The 12732-nt window shown below is 46.9% G+C and overlaps 1 protein-coding gene across 1 annotated transcript in view; it reads left to right on the plus strand.

Moving 5' to 3' along the window:
- Window positions 1-9599, plus strand: part of SALL3 (spalt like transcription factor 3) — a 22407-nt gene extending 12808 nt beyond the window's left edge. Inside the window, exons 2-3 of the mRNA XM_024235814.3 lie at window positions 1-2408; window positions 3840-9599. The exon at window positions 1-2408 is cut by the window's left edge and continues 954 nt beyond it. Of these exons, the coding sequence (XP_024091582.3) occupies window positions 1-2408; window positions 3840-4271 (2840 nt within the window). The 3' untranslated portion in view covers window positions 4272-9599. The remainder of the gene's footprint in view (window positions 2409-3839) is intronic.
- Window positions 9600-12732: the final 3133 nt, after the last annotated feature.

A 12732-nucleotide genomic window follows, 5' to 3' on the forward strand; every position in this document is an offset into this window, starting at 1 on the left:
CGCCCGGCCTGCCAAGCCCGCTTCTACCTCAGACTTCCGCCAGCGGCGTCATCTTCCCCAACCCGCTGGTCAGCATCGCGGCCACGGCCAACGCCCTGGACCCGCTGTCCGCGCTCATGAAGCACCGCAAGGGCAAGCCGCCCAATGTGTCGGTGTTCGAGCCCAAGGCCAGCGCCGAGGACCCGTTCTTCAAGCACAAATGCCGCTTCTGCGCCAAGGTCTTCGGCAGCGACAGCGCGCTCCAGATCCACCTGCGCTCGCACACAGGCGAGCGGCCCTTTAAGTGCAACATCTGCGGGAATCGCTTTTCCACCAAAGGCAACCTGAAGGTGCACTTCCAGAGGCACAAGGAGAAGTACCCCCACATCCAGATGAACCCTTACCCGGTCCCTGAGTACCTGGACAACGTGCCCACCTGCTCAGGCATCCCCTACGGCATGTCGCTGCCCCCCGAGAAGCCCGTGACCACCTGGCTGGACAGCAAGCCCGTGCTGCCCACCGTGCCCACGTCCGTGGGACTGCAACTGCCGCCCACTGTCCCTGGCGCGCACGGCTACGCCGACTCCCCCAGCGCCACCCCCGCCAGCCGCTCCCCGCAGAGGCCCTCGCCCGCCTCCAGCGAGTGCGCCTCCTTGTCCCCAGGCCTCAACCACACGGAGTCTGGCGTGTCGGCCACCGCCGAGTCCCCACAGCCGCTCCTTGGCGGGCCGCCCCTGACTAAAGCCGAGCCCGTCAGCCTGCCCTGCACCAACGCCAGGGCCGGGGACGCTCCCGTAGGCGCGCAGGCCAGCGCTACACCCACATCGGTGGACGGCGCACCCACGAGCCTTGGCAGCCCCGGACTGCCCGCCGTCTCCGAGCAGTTCAAGGCCCAGTTTCCGTTCGGGGGGCTGCTAGACTCGATGCAAACGTCGGAAACCTCAAAGCTGCAGCAGCTGGTAGAGAACATCGACAAGAAGATGACGGACCCGAACCAGTGCGTCATCTGCCACCGGGTGCTGAGCTGCCAGAGCGCGCTGAAGATGCACTACCGGACGCACACGGGGGAGCGGCCGTTCAAGTGCAAGATCTGCGGCCGCGCCTTCACCACCAAGGGCAACCTGAAGACGCACTTCGGCGTGCACCGTGCAAAGCCGCCCCTGCGCGTGCAGCACTCCTGCCCCATCTGCCAGAAGAAGTTCACCAACGCCGTGGTCCTGCAGCAGCACATCCGCATGCACATGGGCGGCCAGATCCCCAACACGCCGCTGCCCGAGGGCTTCCAGGATGCCATGGACTCCGAGCTGGCCTACGACGACAAGAACGCGGAGACCCTGAGCAGCTACGATGACGACATGGACGAGAACTCCATGGAGGAGGACGCCGAGCTGAAGGACGCGGCCAGCGACCCGGTCAAGCCGCTCCTGTCCTACGCGGGGTCCTGCCCGCCCTCCCCGCCCTCGGTCATCTCCAGCATTGCCGCCCTGGAGAACCAGATGAAGATGATCGACTCGGTCATGAGCTGCCAGCAGCTGACCGGCCTCAAGTCCGTGGAGAACGGGTCCGGGGAGAGTGACCGCCTGAGCAACGACTCCTCGTCGGCCGTGGGCGACCTGGAGAGCCGCAGCGCGGGCAGCCCCGCCCTGTCCGAGTCCTCGTCCTCGCAGGCCCTGTCGCCGGTCCCCAGCAATGGCGAGAGCTTCCGCTCCAAGTCCCCGGGCCTGGGCGCCCCGGAGGAGCCCCAGGAAATCCCGCTCAAGACCGAGAGGCCCGACAGCCCGGCCCCCGCCCCGGGCAGCGGAGGCGCCCCTGGCCGCGCGGGCGTCAAGGAGGAGGTGCCCTTCAGCCTGCTGTTCCTGAGCAGGGAGCGGGGTAAGTGTCCCAGCACTGTGTGTGGTGTCTGTGGCAAGCCTTTTGCTTGCAAGAGCGCGTTGGAAATCCACTACCGCAGCCATACTAAGGAGCGGCCGTTCGTCTGCGCGCTCTGCAGGCGAGGGTGCTCCACTATGGGTAATTTAAAACAGCACTTACTGACACACAGATTGAAAGAGCTGCCTTCTCAGTTATTTGACCCCAACTTTGCTCTAGGTCCCAGCCAAAGCACTCCTAGCCTGGTCTCCAGCGCCGCACCCACCATGATCAAAATGGAAGTGAACGGTCACGGCAAGGCCATGGCGCTGGGCGAGGGTCCCCCGCTGCCCGCGGGCATCCAGGTCCCCGCCGGGCCTCAGACAGTGATGGGCCCAGGCCTGGCGCCCATGCTGGCCCCCCCGCCGCGCCGGACGCCCAAGCAGCACAACTGCCAGTCGTGCGGGAAGACCTTCTCCTCAGCCAGCGCCCTGCAGATCCATGAGCGCACGCACACCGGCGAGAAGCCGTTCGGCTGCACCATCTGCGGCCGGGCCTTCACCACTAAGGGCAACCTCAAGGTAAGAGCATGGCAGGCTCCAGCCCCGGCTGTGGTGCGGCCGAGCCACGGTGGCTTTCTCCATCACCTGCCGCAGACACAGCGGCCGAGGTCCTGCTCCTATCCTGGCCAGGGGGATAAGATGCCACGCGTGTGGGTGTGTGTGCGTGGTGTGTGTGTGTGTTGTAGGGTGTGATATGTGTGTGTCAGGTGTGCGTGTGGGTGAGTAGCATGTACCTATGTGTGTGCATATGTGTATGGGTCGTGTGTGAGTGTGCATGTGTAGGTGCCCCATGTGTGGGTGTATGTAATGTATCCATACATGTATAACGTGCGTGTGCAAATGTGCATGTCGTGTGGTGTCTGGCATGTGTGTGTGTCCCTGTGCACACACACTTAGACTACATCCTGTTAATCGGCTGTGGGAGGAACAGGAGCCTGGGCCTCTCCCAGGGATCACGTGCAGCTGGGCCTCTGATGGCTTCAGCCAGGTTAGGCATTCGTTAGGGGTGAGAACGCTCACTTTGCAACTTGGTGGGCAGTCCAGGGCCCGAAGCCCTCTTGAATCTGATAGAAAATAAACTTGGTTTTAAACCTGACATGTAATACAAGCAGTACCAAGGCGAGGCCATTCAACAGGCCCTGTCGTTCTGTCCATGTGGCTGCCAAGAGGGCCCACGGGAGGAGCACTGGGTGAGAAGCTCCTGGCTGGGGCAGAGGAGCCAGCGCTGTGCTGTGTTCCTGTATGAGATCGCAGCAGCAGCGGTAGAGAGGGAGTGTGAGGAGTACTGGGTGGCTCAGGCCTGTGCCTTGTACTGTGTTGACTGATGGCTGCTTTCTGTTGTCTGTGAAGTGCACGTTTGCAAAGCCAGCCTGTCTGGGTTCCGGCAGCCTCTTCAGACAGCCCAAAGATAGATGCCTGTGGTTTCTACCTGGTGTGCATGGGCTGGAGAAGAACTGCCCCCAGGGCCTACTGGCCGCAGGTGGCCCTGGGATGTTCTAGAATTAATGTTTCCTTGTTTGAGAGAAAGCAAGAGGAGAGGGGCACAGTCAGAGAGTCCCAGCAGCAGAAGATGCAAAGTGGGGGACAGTAGAGGTCAGAAGGGAGCCAGGGCTTGGGCAAGTGAAGGAGCAAGACCCGGACCCTTCAAGCTCCAGAACATTCTCCGGGTGGCCATGTGGGTTTTACACCTTAGGGGAAAATTACTCTAAAGTTTGTCAACTGAAAGACCGCATTCACTAATTTATATTTGTTGGTTTTGCTCATTGTATTCAATAAAACAAGATATTTGCATGTAGAAATATAAAGTGCCCAGAAAAGTCCCCCTGTGTTTTGTTGTCCCTAAGTCGCGCTTGGGAGCAGGGTGGACCTCTGTCTGCTGCGGTGGAAGTGGAGCAGCTCTGCCTCCGTGTCTGGGCGCTTACTCGTGGGCTGTCTCCGTGTCTCGCGCAGGTGCACATGGGGACACACATGTGGAATAACGCCCCCGCGAGACGCGGCCGCCGCCTGTCTGTGGAGAACCCCATGGCTCTCCTAGGGGGTGATGCCCTGAAGTTCTCTGAAATGTTCCAGAAGGACCTGGCAGCTCGGGCAATGAACGTCGACCCCAGTTTTTGGAACCAGTATGCTGCAGCCATCACTAACGGGCTCGCCATGAAGAACAACGAGATCTCCGTCATCCAGAACGGAGGCATCCCCCAGCTCCCCGTGAGTCTCGGGGGCAGCGCCCTCCCACCTCTGGGCACCATGGCCAGTGGGATGGACAAAGCGCGCACTGGCAGTAGCCCACCCATCGTCAGCTTGGACAAAGCAAGCTCAGAAACAGCAGCCAGCCGCCCATTCACACGGTTTATCGAGGATAACAAGGAGATTGGTATCAACTAGCCAGTGACTTGCTCATCTGGCCTGCCTAGGCCCACGTGTTGAAGTTGGAGCATCAGGCCTCCGACCTTTCTTGCCTCAGTTCTCATTACACTTTCACCCATAGCAGAAAACACTTTGTGCGGCTGCTGAGAGGTGGTCTTGTAAGTGCTGCATGGCGCTCCCTTCAACAGCAAGCCTGACTGTTCTTGAGAACTTTGCAATCTTTTAAATAAGTTTCCTTCAAAAAAAAGTGCTTGGAAAACCGCCTTAGGAACAGAAAGAGTTCAGACCATGTCCACTTCCTTTCTCCTGAAACCTAATAATCTCTACGAGGGAGAAAGGGGTCCTCTGCGGTATTCCAGGGAAACTCATTTGATGGTTTCGTCTGAATTAGTTAGACACTTGAATGATGTTTTTTAGAACTCTTCATGTTAAAGACGTGGTTTAGTACTCCCAATGCTGTGTATCATGACACTATCTTCGTCTGTAGTATTTATAATGTTAAGATTATGCGGGTAACACACAGTATAATAGCCCCGACCTTAAACGAAGCTTTTGTACTGCAGAATACATCTGGCTATGTGATTTTTTTTTTAAGCAAGATTTGTTTTACTATAAATAAGTGGATTATTTCAATGCAGGCAAAATTGTGAAGTTCTGTTGGGAAAGATAGCATGCTTTTTGTCTGCAAGTACCTGTCAGTAATAAGCCTTTTTTTTTTTTTTTTTTTTTTTTAATTTAAATGTTTGTAGCTGCTATGTGGACAGTTGTTTTCTAGTGTGGTCTGTAGCCCAATAACTGGGGAACGAGTTACAGACAAACATCACCATAAATGACTCACAACATTATAAACAGTTGTGAGAAAATATTTCACATTATCAAAGCTGTACAATAAAAAGGTAGTGTTTGTATAATGTGGTTGCAAACTCTTAATTTATACTATTGCACTTTTAGTATTTTGTATTAGGGAGGTTTGTCTATAATTTGAAAATTTTAAAAAATGTAAAGTATTTTATAAATAGTACTTCAGTTTAAGGAAAATGGGAAAACTGTTACAGTTCCTTGTTTTGTCTTATGGTCAAACAATATTAGAAATCTATGCCACTTAAAAAGAAAAGCCACCAAGACTTGTCAGCTCCTCAGTAAAACAGGGCCTGCCATTTCTTAAATTAAAATGATCTATTTAACTTTTCTACAAAGCCCACTTTAAAACTGTGACCACCCCCTAACGACACCTTGGTGAATTCATCCTAGGACTATGACGTCAGTACAAGCCAGGAAGGGACTAGGAGAACCTTCTGCAGGTCTGATTTTCATGTAAGCGGGTCTGTCTCTCTCTCTCTCACCCACAGACAAGATTGTGGCTGCCTGGTGGCACTAGTCACGTGGACAGTAAACCCAAGAGAAATGGCAAGTATCAGGCAGTACAATCAGTCATGACTTTGAAATTTTCCGAGTTCCTGATTTATTTATTATCTTCTCAGATGAAAGCAAAGCACAGTGTCCTCTGATTTTTCAGAACACAGCCTGGCGCTGATGGCTTTGCTGCATCCAGCCGGGAGGGCCCGGAGGCTGGGGCGGCCGAGGCAGCGCAAACACGGCGTCGTGAACTACCTCATTTTCGTGCGTTGCAAGTGTGCTGGCGTCTGACACTATGAACTTCCAACAACAAAATTGTTCAAGAGATGCTCTGGTAGCTGGGTAACTGCAAGGAGTTGCATGCCCCTGAAGAAAGAATCAGACAGTGAAGTCTTCTCGGTCGAGACAGAAAAATAGAACAATCTTCTCCTAACAACCACAGCAGCAACAACAATCATTGTAAGAGGATAGGCTGTTTGTGCCAGCGTGTCACTAAACAAAAAGAGTATCAAAGACTCATTAGCTGTTTATTTCTATTGGAAATGAACACTGAACTCTACAGCTCTGTTTTCCACGGTGATGAGATGTAACTTCGCCCCACCATGCCACCTCTTCTCACGGGATGAGGGCTCGGGGTGTCTCAAGCATTAGGCAGAGAAAACAGGTGGCTTAAGGTCACTGTGTTTCAGCAGTTGAATGTTTTCATTATTTATCTGTGTCCTTTTTGGTGTGTGTGTGTGGTTTTTTTGTTTGTTTGTTTTTTGGTTAGTATTTGGTACCATATAGTGTTCTCTCTTCTCCCAAAAGGATGTGTATATAACTAAAGAGAAATGTAAAGTGTTGTAAATAAGATGGCTCATGAAGGTACAGTGAGACTGACCCTCCTGTGTGCAGGGCTAGGCCATCCCTCTGCATGGTGAAGAGAGACACTATTTTTATACTGTAATGCCATGCGGGGCTGGGACCTCTCTGAGCAGCTGGGGATTGTTACCTAGACCCAATATTTTTTATTATTAAATCTTGTGGCTTGACACATCTACTGATTGAAATGGATGTCTTAGTCTAGGTTACTATTTTTGTCATATGGAATTGAATAAAATGCAGGATGTAATGTTATTTCTGAGTTGCGTTCCTTGATTTTTCTCATGGAGAAAGTGGAATTTGAGGAGGTCATTTGTGGTGGGTGTGTATCCGTGGTATTTCCACCAGGAACGTCAACACAGGGTGGCAGCTTAGATTTAAGCAGTGTCTCAATGCATCTTGATTGGTCTTGAAATTTTTATTTTTTGCTTTTTTCCAAAATAAAATTCAGCCTCCTAGTTGTGGATTCTTTTTACATCTATGATGGAAGAAGATGTGGTAGAAAATTCCTACATATCAGAGACTCCGCAGTGCCCAAAAATGACCACTCGGAATTGCCTTCCCATTGTCAGCATGAAGCGAAAATACCGGCTTTTCAGGTCGCTTGAACAAATAGATGTGCATCAAATCACATGACAGGACAGGAGTGGGTGGGACGGTGCTCACAGTGTGGCAGCGGCAGCAGCTTTGTGAGTTCATGGATGGCAGCTCCAAAGCTTAATTCCAGATGGAGAACGTCCTTAATTTAAAATAAGCTTTACCTCACTGATAACATTTGATAAGAATGATTTCATAGCTCCTGGATTTCAAGATATGTAATCAATTTCTTCTTTTTCTTTTTTTTTTTTTAATTTTTAAAATGAATAACTACTGATAACCTAGAAGCTACAGTAATTTTTACCTGGGACGTGCCAGGTGGATTTTAAGGAATGATAAAGGTACTAACCACTAAACTAACCAATCCAGGCCAACCTTCCAGCAGATATTGTAAGCCTTAGAAATCAAACCATGTAGATTTCAGTGCTAGAATAGAAATTATAAAATGTGAACTGACTAAATGAGATAGTAAATTCAATTTTTTTAAAGTAAGGAATTAGCAAAAAATGTACAGCCATCTAAAGTAATTAATATAAACTAAAATGCAGGAGAAAAGGGATTTACTTCTTGTATTTCAAAAATACTTCCAGAGGTAAGATCAGAGGTGTTTGGCTTGGCAAGCCTGGGTGTTTGCTGCTTTCTGATGCCAACTGTGGTGATGTGGACTGTGTATCAAAGAATCATAAATGCCAACAATCCCTAAAAATTATTTAAATACATTTCTAAGTTCATTACAGGAAGCATTAACATTTAAGCTAATTAATAAGTACTGCTAAAGGGCTAAAAAGCAATTGTCTTCCAGCTCTCGCTGTTTAATTTTGGCCCCATGGAAGCTTGGAGGCATGGGAGCCCCTACCTGCTTTTCTTCTGCGTTTGGCAGGCATTGCCCGGTCCCCATCTTGTGTTTTACAAAGCCACGGTGAACATCAGGGCCATTTCTTTATTACTAGGCTGCATGTATGTTTCCAGCCCAACCAGCTTCAAATCCCTGTATTCACTGTGGCTGTTTGTCTAACGCCGCAGACGTCCAGACCTCTCATCCTTCTGGTGCACGCGTGAAGCTGGAGACCGTGCTGCACATGTGTCATTCTCGCCCAGCCTGTCACCCGCCAGCTCACCGCCAACCTGAGGGCCCCGTGTTCAGGCCTTTGTGTTACAACCTTGTGCTCATTTGCTAATTACTGAGACAGGGAGCCAGTACTTGTTTATTCGTTTGAAAAGTTTCTTACGACACAGTGCTTCATTGAAAAAGAGAGGGCGTGAAGCGTTTGTACCGGCAGACTTGTTTGCTGCTTTTTAGCTGTGTTAAAACTTGGTCTACAAAATATTCTATATAACATGAGGAAGGAAATGGCATTCCCCTTTTTCATTTAAGAGGGAAATATTGGGCATTAATTCTCAGTATTCTTTATGAAGTGAAAACTTTAAAATGAAATCACAATAGAGGCTTTTTTTTTTTTTTTTTTTTTTTGTCTTTCTCCTTTCAGCATTTCTGTACCAAGCGAGGCTTGGGGCGTGACCTTGTCTTCCCTGCTTCGTCCTGGCTGGTACAATCCATGCTGGGACCGGGGAGAGGGCCCGGCGTGGAGAGGGTTCTCACTCCTCCTGTGCCATGTAAAATCTGCTTTCCTATCTGTAGGAGGAGGGTAGAATTTGATGATATTCAAATCCTTTTCAGTTCTAAAATTCCATGTTTTTTTTTTTTTTAAAGAACTGCCACTAATGTACATCTTTCTGTTTACCCAAAAATAATCATGAAAAAAATTGATGGTATTTATAGAGAGAAAATATGAGTTATTACTGAAAAATATTCTCCCATAGATATGAAAAATTAATTACAAATAAATTTGCTAAAGAAACTACATGGAATAATTTTTGGATCATGAAAAATGTGTATCTTTTTTTAAAAGAAAAAGCCATTGAACTTATTGATGTTAAAAATGCAACTATACTTGGTAAAATAAAATCAAGCTGTGAACTGATGCTTACTGCATATTCTGTTACATAAGAGACGTTAGAAACATATTTGATTTTTCCATGAGTCCTGCACACAAGTACACACACAGCCCCTTATTACAGCACTATATATTCAAAAGAGTATGCAATTGAAAACAATGTGGTTTTTTTTTTCTTGTTGTTCCTTAGTAGAATATCAGAGAGCCTAAACTATGAACATTGGTGTTACTATCCTGATTTCTACCACGGTCTGCATCTTTGGCCTGTTTTCATTGGAAGTATCATAGATTGTCATTTGGACAGACCATTCCTAGTGAATACTGGCCTTTCGCGGAGCTTGGATAACCCTGTGGGAAAATCAGAAAGCTGGCAAGACAAGAGGAAGAAGAGATGTCACGGTGTCAGATTATGTTTGTATTCTGTTTTGTCCAAGGTTCTTTACATCAGTAAATGAGAAACAAAACAAATGATGCATAGGCCACGCCCTGCAGTGAAAGATGTGAGAACTTGTTCTTATTGGTATGAATCGTTCACTGTATATGATTCAAACGTGGAAATAAATGTTTGATTACAGTCGTTCCAAATGTGATTATTTGTGAACATGGGAAATGGGTAACCCTTCCCCCATACTTTCTAAGTTGGTATGATGCACATATTTTAAATTACAGAATGATCTATAAACTAGAATTTTTACAGAAAAGGGTAAATTATTTCCTTCATTCCTCATGGTTATTTTTGGTATGACTAATTCCATTTCGTTCTTTCTAGCTTAATTAAAGAACATCTGAATTTTAATGCCAATACCTTTTTACAAATAGGGATAAAATATCTAAATGACAAAATGATTTTTATAACAGACAAGATCTTTTAATTATATGTATAATACAAAATGTTTCTGTTACTTGATTTTTTTTCTCTTTGCCGTATCAAGGACAGTTTAAGAACAGCTCCCGTTGTGACCTTAATTTACCCAGAAGAAACGTGCCTGCCCGCCATCACGCCGCTGCTGCAGCAGAACAAGCAGGCCTAGAAAAACATTTTCCATGTCAAATGGTGACAGTCTTATGAATACACAATTAAAAAGTGTAGAAAGACTTCCCCACACGTTGAGATCATTTAAGGAAGATTTTGCACATAAGCCTCTCACCCTTGTTTGTTTTTCTTTGCGATTTTTAGTAACAGAGCATCACACTCCACCATGAAATACAGCTGACAGGTCTGCGGAACTGCACAGCTTCAGCTTACTTAAAATGTTAGGTTTGGAACCATCAAGAAAAATTTTGCAACCCAGACACTTTATATTTGGGATTCTTAAAAATCCTACTGGTAATTCAAGAGGTGGGTACTGTTAAAGCATATTCTTTTAAAGATAAACAATGCAGTTATTATTGGACATTATAGACACATGCTGAGTAGTAAGTTGAATAATCAGCCTATAATTTCACCCAAGAAACTACGAGATCTTTATTATTGAGAAATAGAGTGCATAAACCTCAGATTTTAATTAGGGACTGTAGGTAATTTGGGCAAATGAACTTTTATTAATAAATATTTGTAAGTAGTTTTTCCCAAGCAAAACTCTAAACATATTCTCATCTCAGGAACATGTTATAGGATCTGAAAATAAAATCTAACCTGTCATTGAAGTTAATGAATACCCCACCTCATTCATTTGGAGCTAATTCCTTGCCTAAAGACCCTGTGTATTTATTCACGTGTGCGTTGCCATCTCTCACTGAGAAGTTATCTCATGGCTTGGTTACTCTGTTCTTTCAATTTATGTTTTAACCTTGACACTACCACCTCCATCACCGTCTGCTGAAGAGTAGCTGTAGACCAAGTTTTAAATTACAACAATAATGTGGTTATTTTCAAGGATGGTCCCTGAGACCAAGCTCTGAACCCAATAACCTTTTCCTTCCACTGGCCTGAATTAGAGTCTTAGTTTTAGAAACACTCAGTGGTCTCTGAAAAACTGAAAATCATGGCTAGACTTAGTATTTAGCTGAAGGCAAATTGAAGATTTTCTCAAAAGCCCTGAAAAGGGGACCTGACAGAGGAGTTCGTGTCTCCACGTCCTCGCTGGGCTCGGGTTTCAACTTGGCACAAACCAACCATTGTCAGTCGGCTCAGACCATGTCCTGGTGGGTGCACAGCAAATTCACGAGTGCACGTGGTGCCCTCCGTACGTAGGCATCGGTACACCAGCTGAAAAGTGTGTGTGTGAGAGAGACCACACGTGTTTGCTGCCTGCCTTGGGGATCGATGCCTATTGCTCCAGGATCGATCTGATCGCAACCACAGATAGTGAAGGGTTGGCCAAGTCGAAGCTCAACTTGCCCACAGTGTGTGGCTGATGGAATCTAACTCGATGGCTCTGGGAGTGTTAAATGAATAATTATAGGCCACGTAAAAGTAATAAATGCATGGAAATAATATTTGTAACCACAGGGGCAAAAAGCATCACCACACCCAGATAGCTCATCTTCGAAGGCACCACAAGGAGAACACGGGCATCAGAAGGTCTTGCAGAAAGGGGGCATTGCCTGCCTTTTGATAAAAGTTCACTTCAAAAAAGCTTCTTAACTCCCAATCTTTATCTTGCAAAATTGTTCAGAACTACTTTTAATTATTTTAACATTCATTATAATATTTAGTAGAAATTTCTACTTTATTATAAGCTGTGTGGACAAGAAAGAGTGACTATTTGAAGTAACAATCAACTGTCAAAGAGGAGGTGCACTTAGCTCAGCTCAGCAAATGTCCACTTGTCCAGAATAACAAGTTAAACTTTTTAAGTAGAAAATAATGCTGAGCTTAATTATTTTATTAATGCATACTCCGTGACATCAGAAAATCCTAGCTTTTCTAAACTTCATAGACACAGATGAAACATTTGACATATGTTTGCAAGGCTGGCTTAATTATTATTATATTATAAAATATTCAGTACAAAAATTAGCCAGGCCTGTAATCCCAGCTACTCGGGAGGCTGAGGCAGGAAAATTGCTTGAACTCGGGAGCAGAGGTTGCAGTGAGCTGCGATCACACCACTGCACTCCAGCCTGAGTCACAGGGTGAGACTCCATCTCAGAAAAAAAAAAAAAAAAAAAGAAAAAAGAAAAAAAAATTCTCTATTTCACAAGCATTTAAATAATTGTGTGTTTGATATTACTTGTATTTCCCATGCTTTTGTAATTAGAGAGATGGAGCTTTTCTCTTGAGGTGTTGGAATTCCATCCGCAGAAGGCTACGTGTTGCAGAGACACTTCTGGAATACTCAATTCACTGATGCGAATATAAGCCGTTACTTGGTCTTTCAGGATGAGGCACCAGCCACAGGATTCCTTACCCAGTGGGACAACTTCCTCCATGGCTTTTTCTTTTTTCTTTTTTCTTTTTTTTTAGATGGAGTTTCGCTCTTGTTGCCCAGGCTGGAGTGCAATGGCACAATCTCAGCTCACCGCAACCTCCGCCCCCCAAGTTCAAGCGATTCTCCTGCCTCAGCCTCCCAAGTAGCTGGGATTACAGGCATGAGCCACCACACCCTGGTAATTTTTTTTTTTTTTTTTTTTTTTTTTTTAAGTAGAGGCAGGGTTTCTCCATGTTGGTCAGGCTGCTCTCAAACTCCCGACCTCAGGTGATCCGCCTGCCTTGGCCTCCCAAAGTGCTGGGATTATAGGCGTGAGCCACCGCACCTGGCCCATGG

The sequence above is a fragment of the Pongo abelii genome, chromosome 17, assembly GCF_028885655.2.
Source record: "Pongo abelii isolate AG06213 chromosome 17, NHGRI_mPonAbe1-v2.0_pri, whole genome shotgun sequence".
Lineage (NCBI taxonomy): Eukaryota > Metazoa > Chordata > Mammalia > Primates > Hominidae > Pongo > Pongo abelii.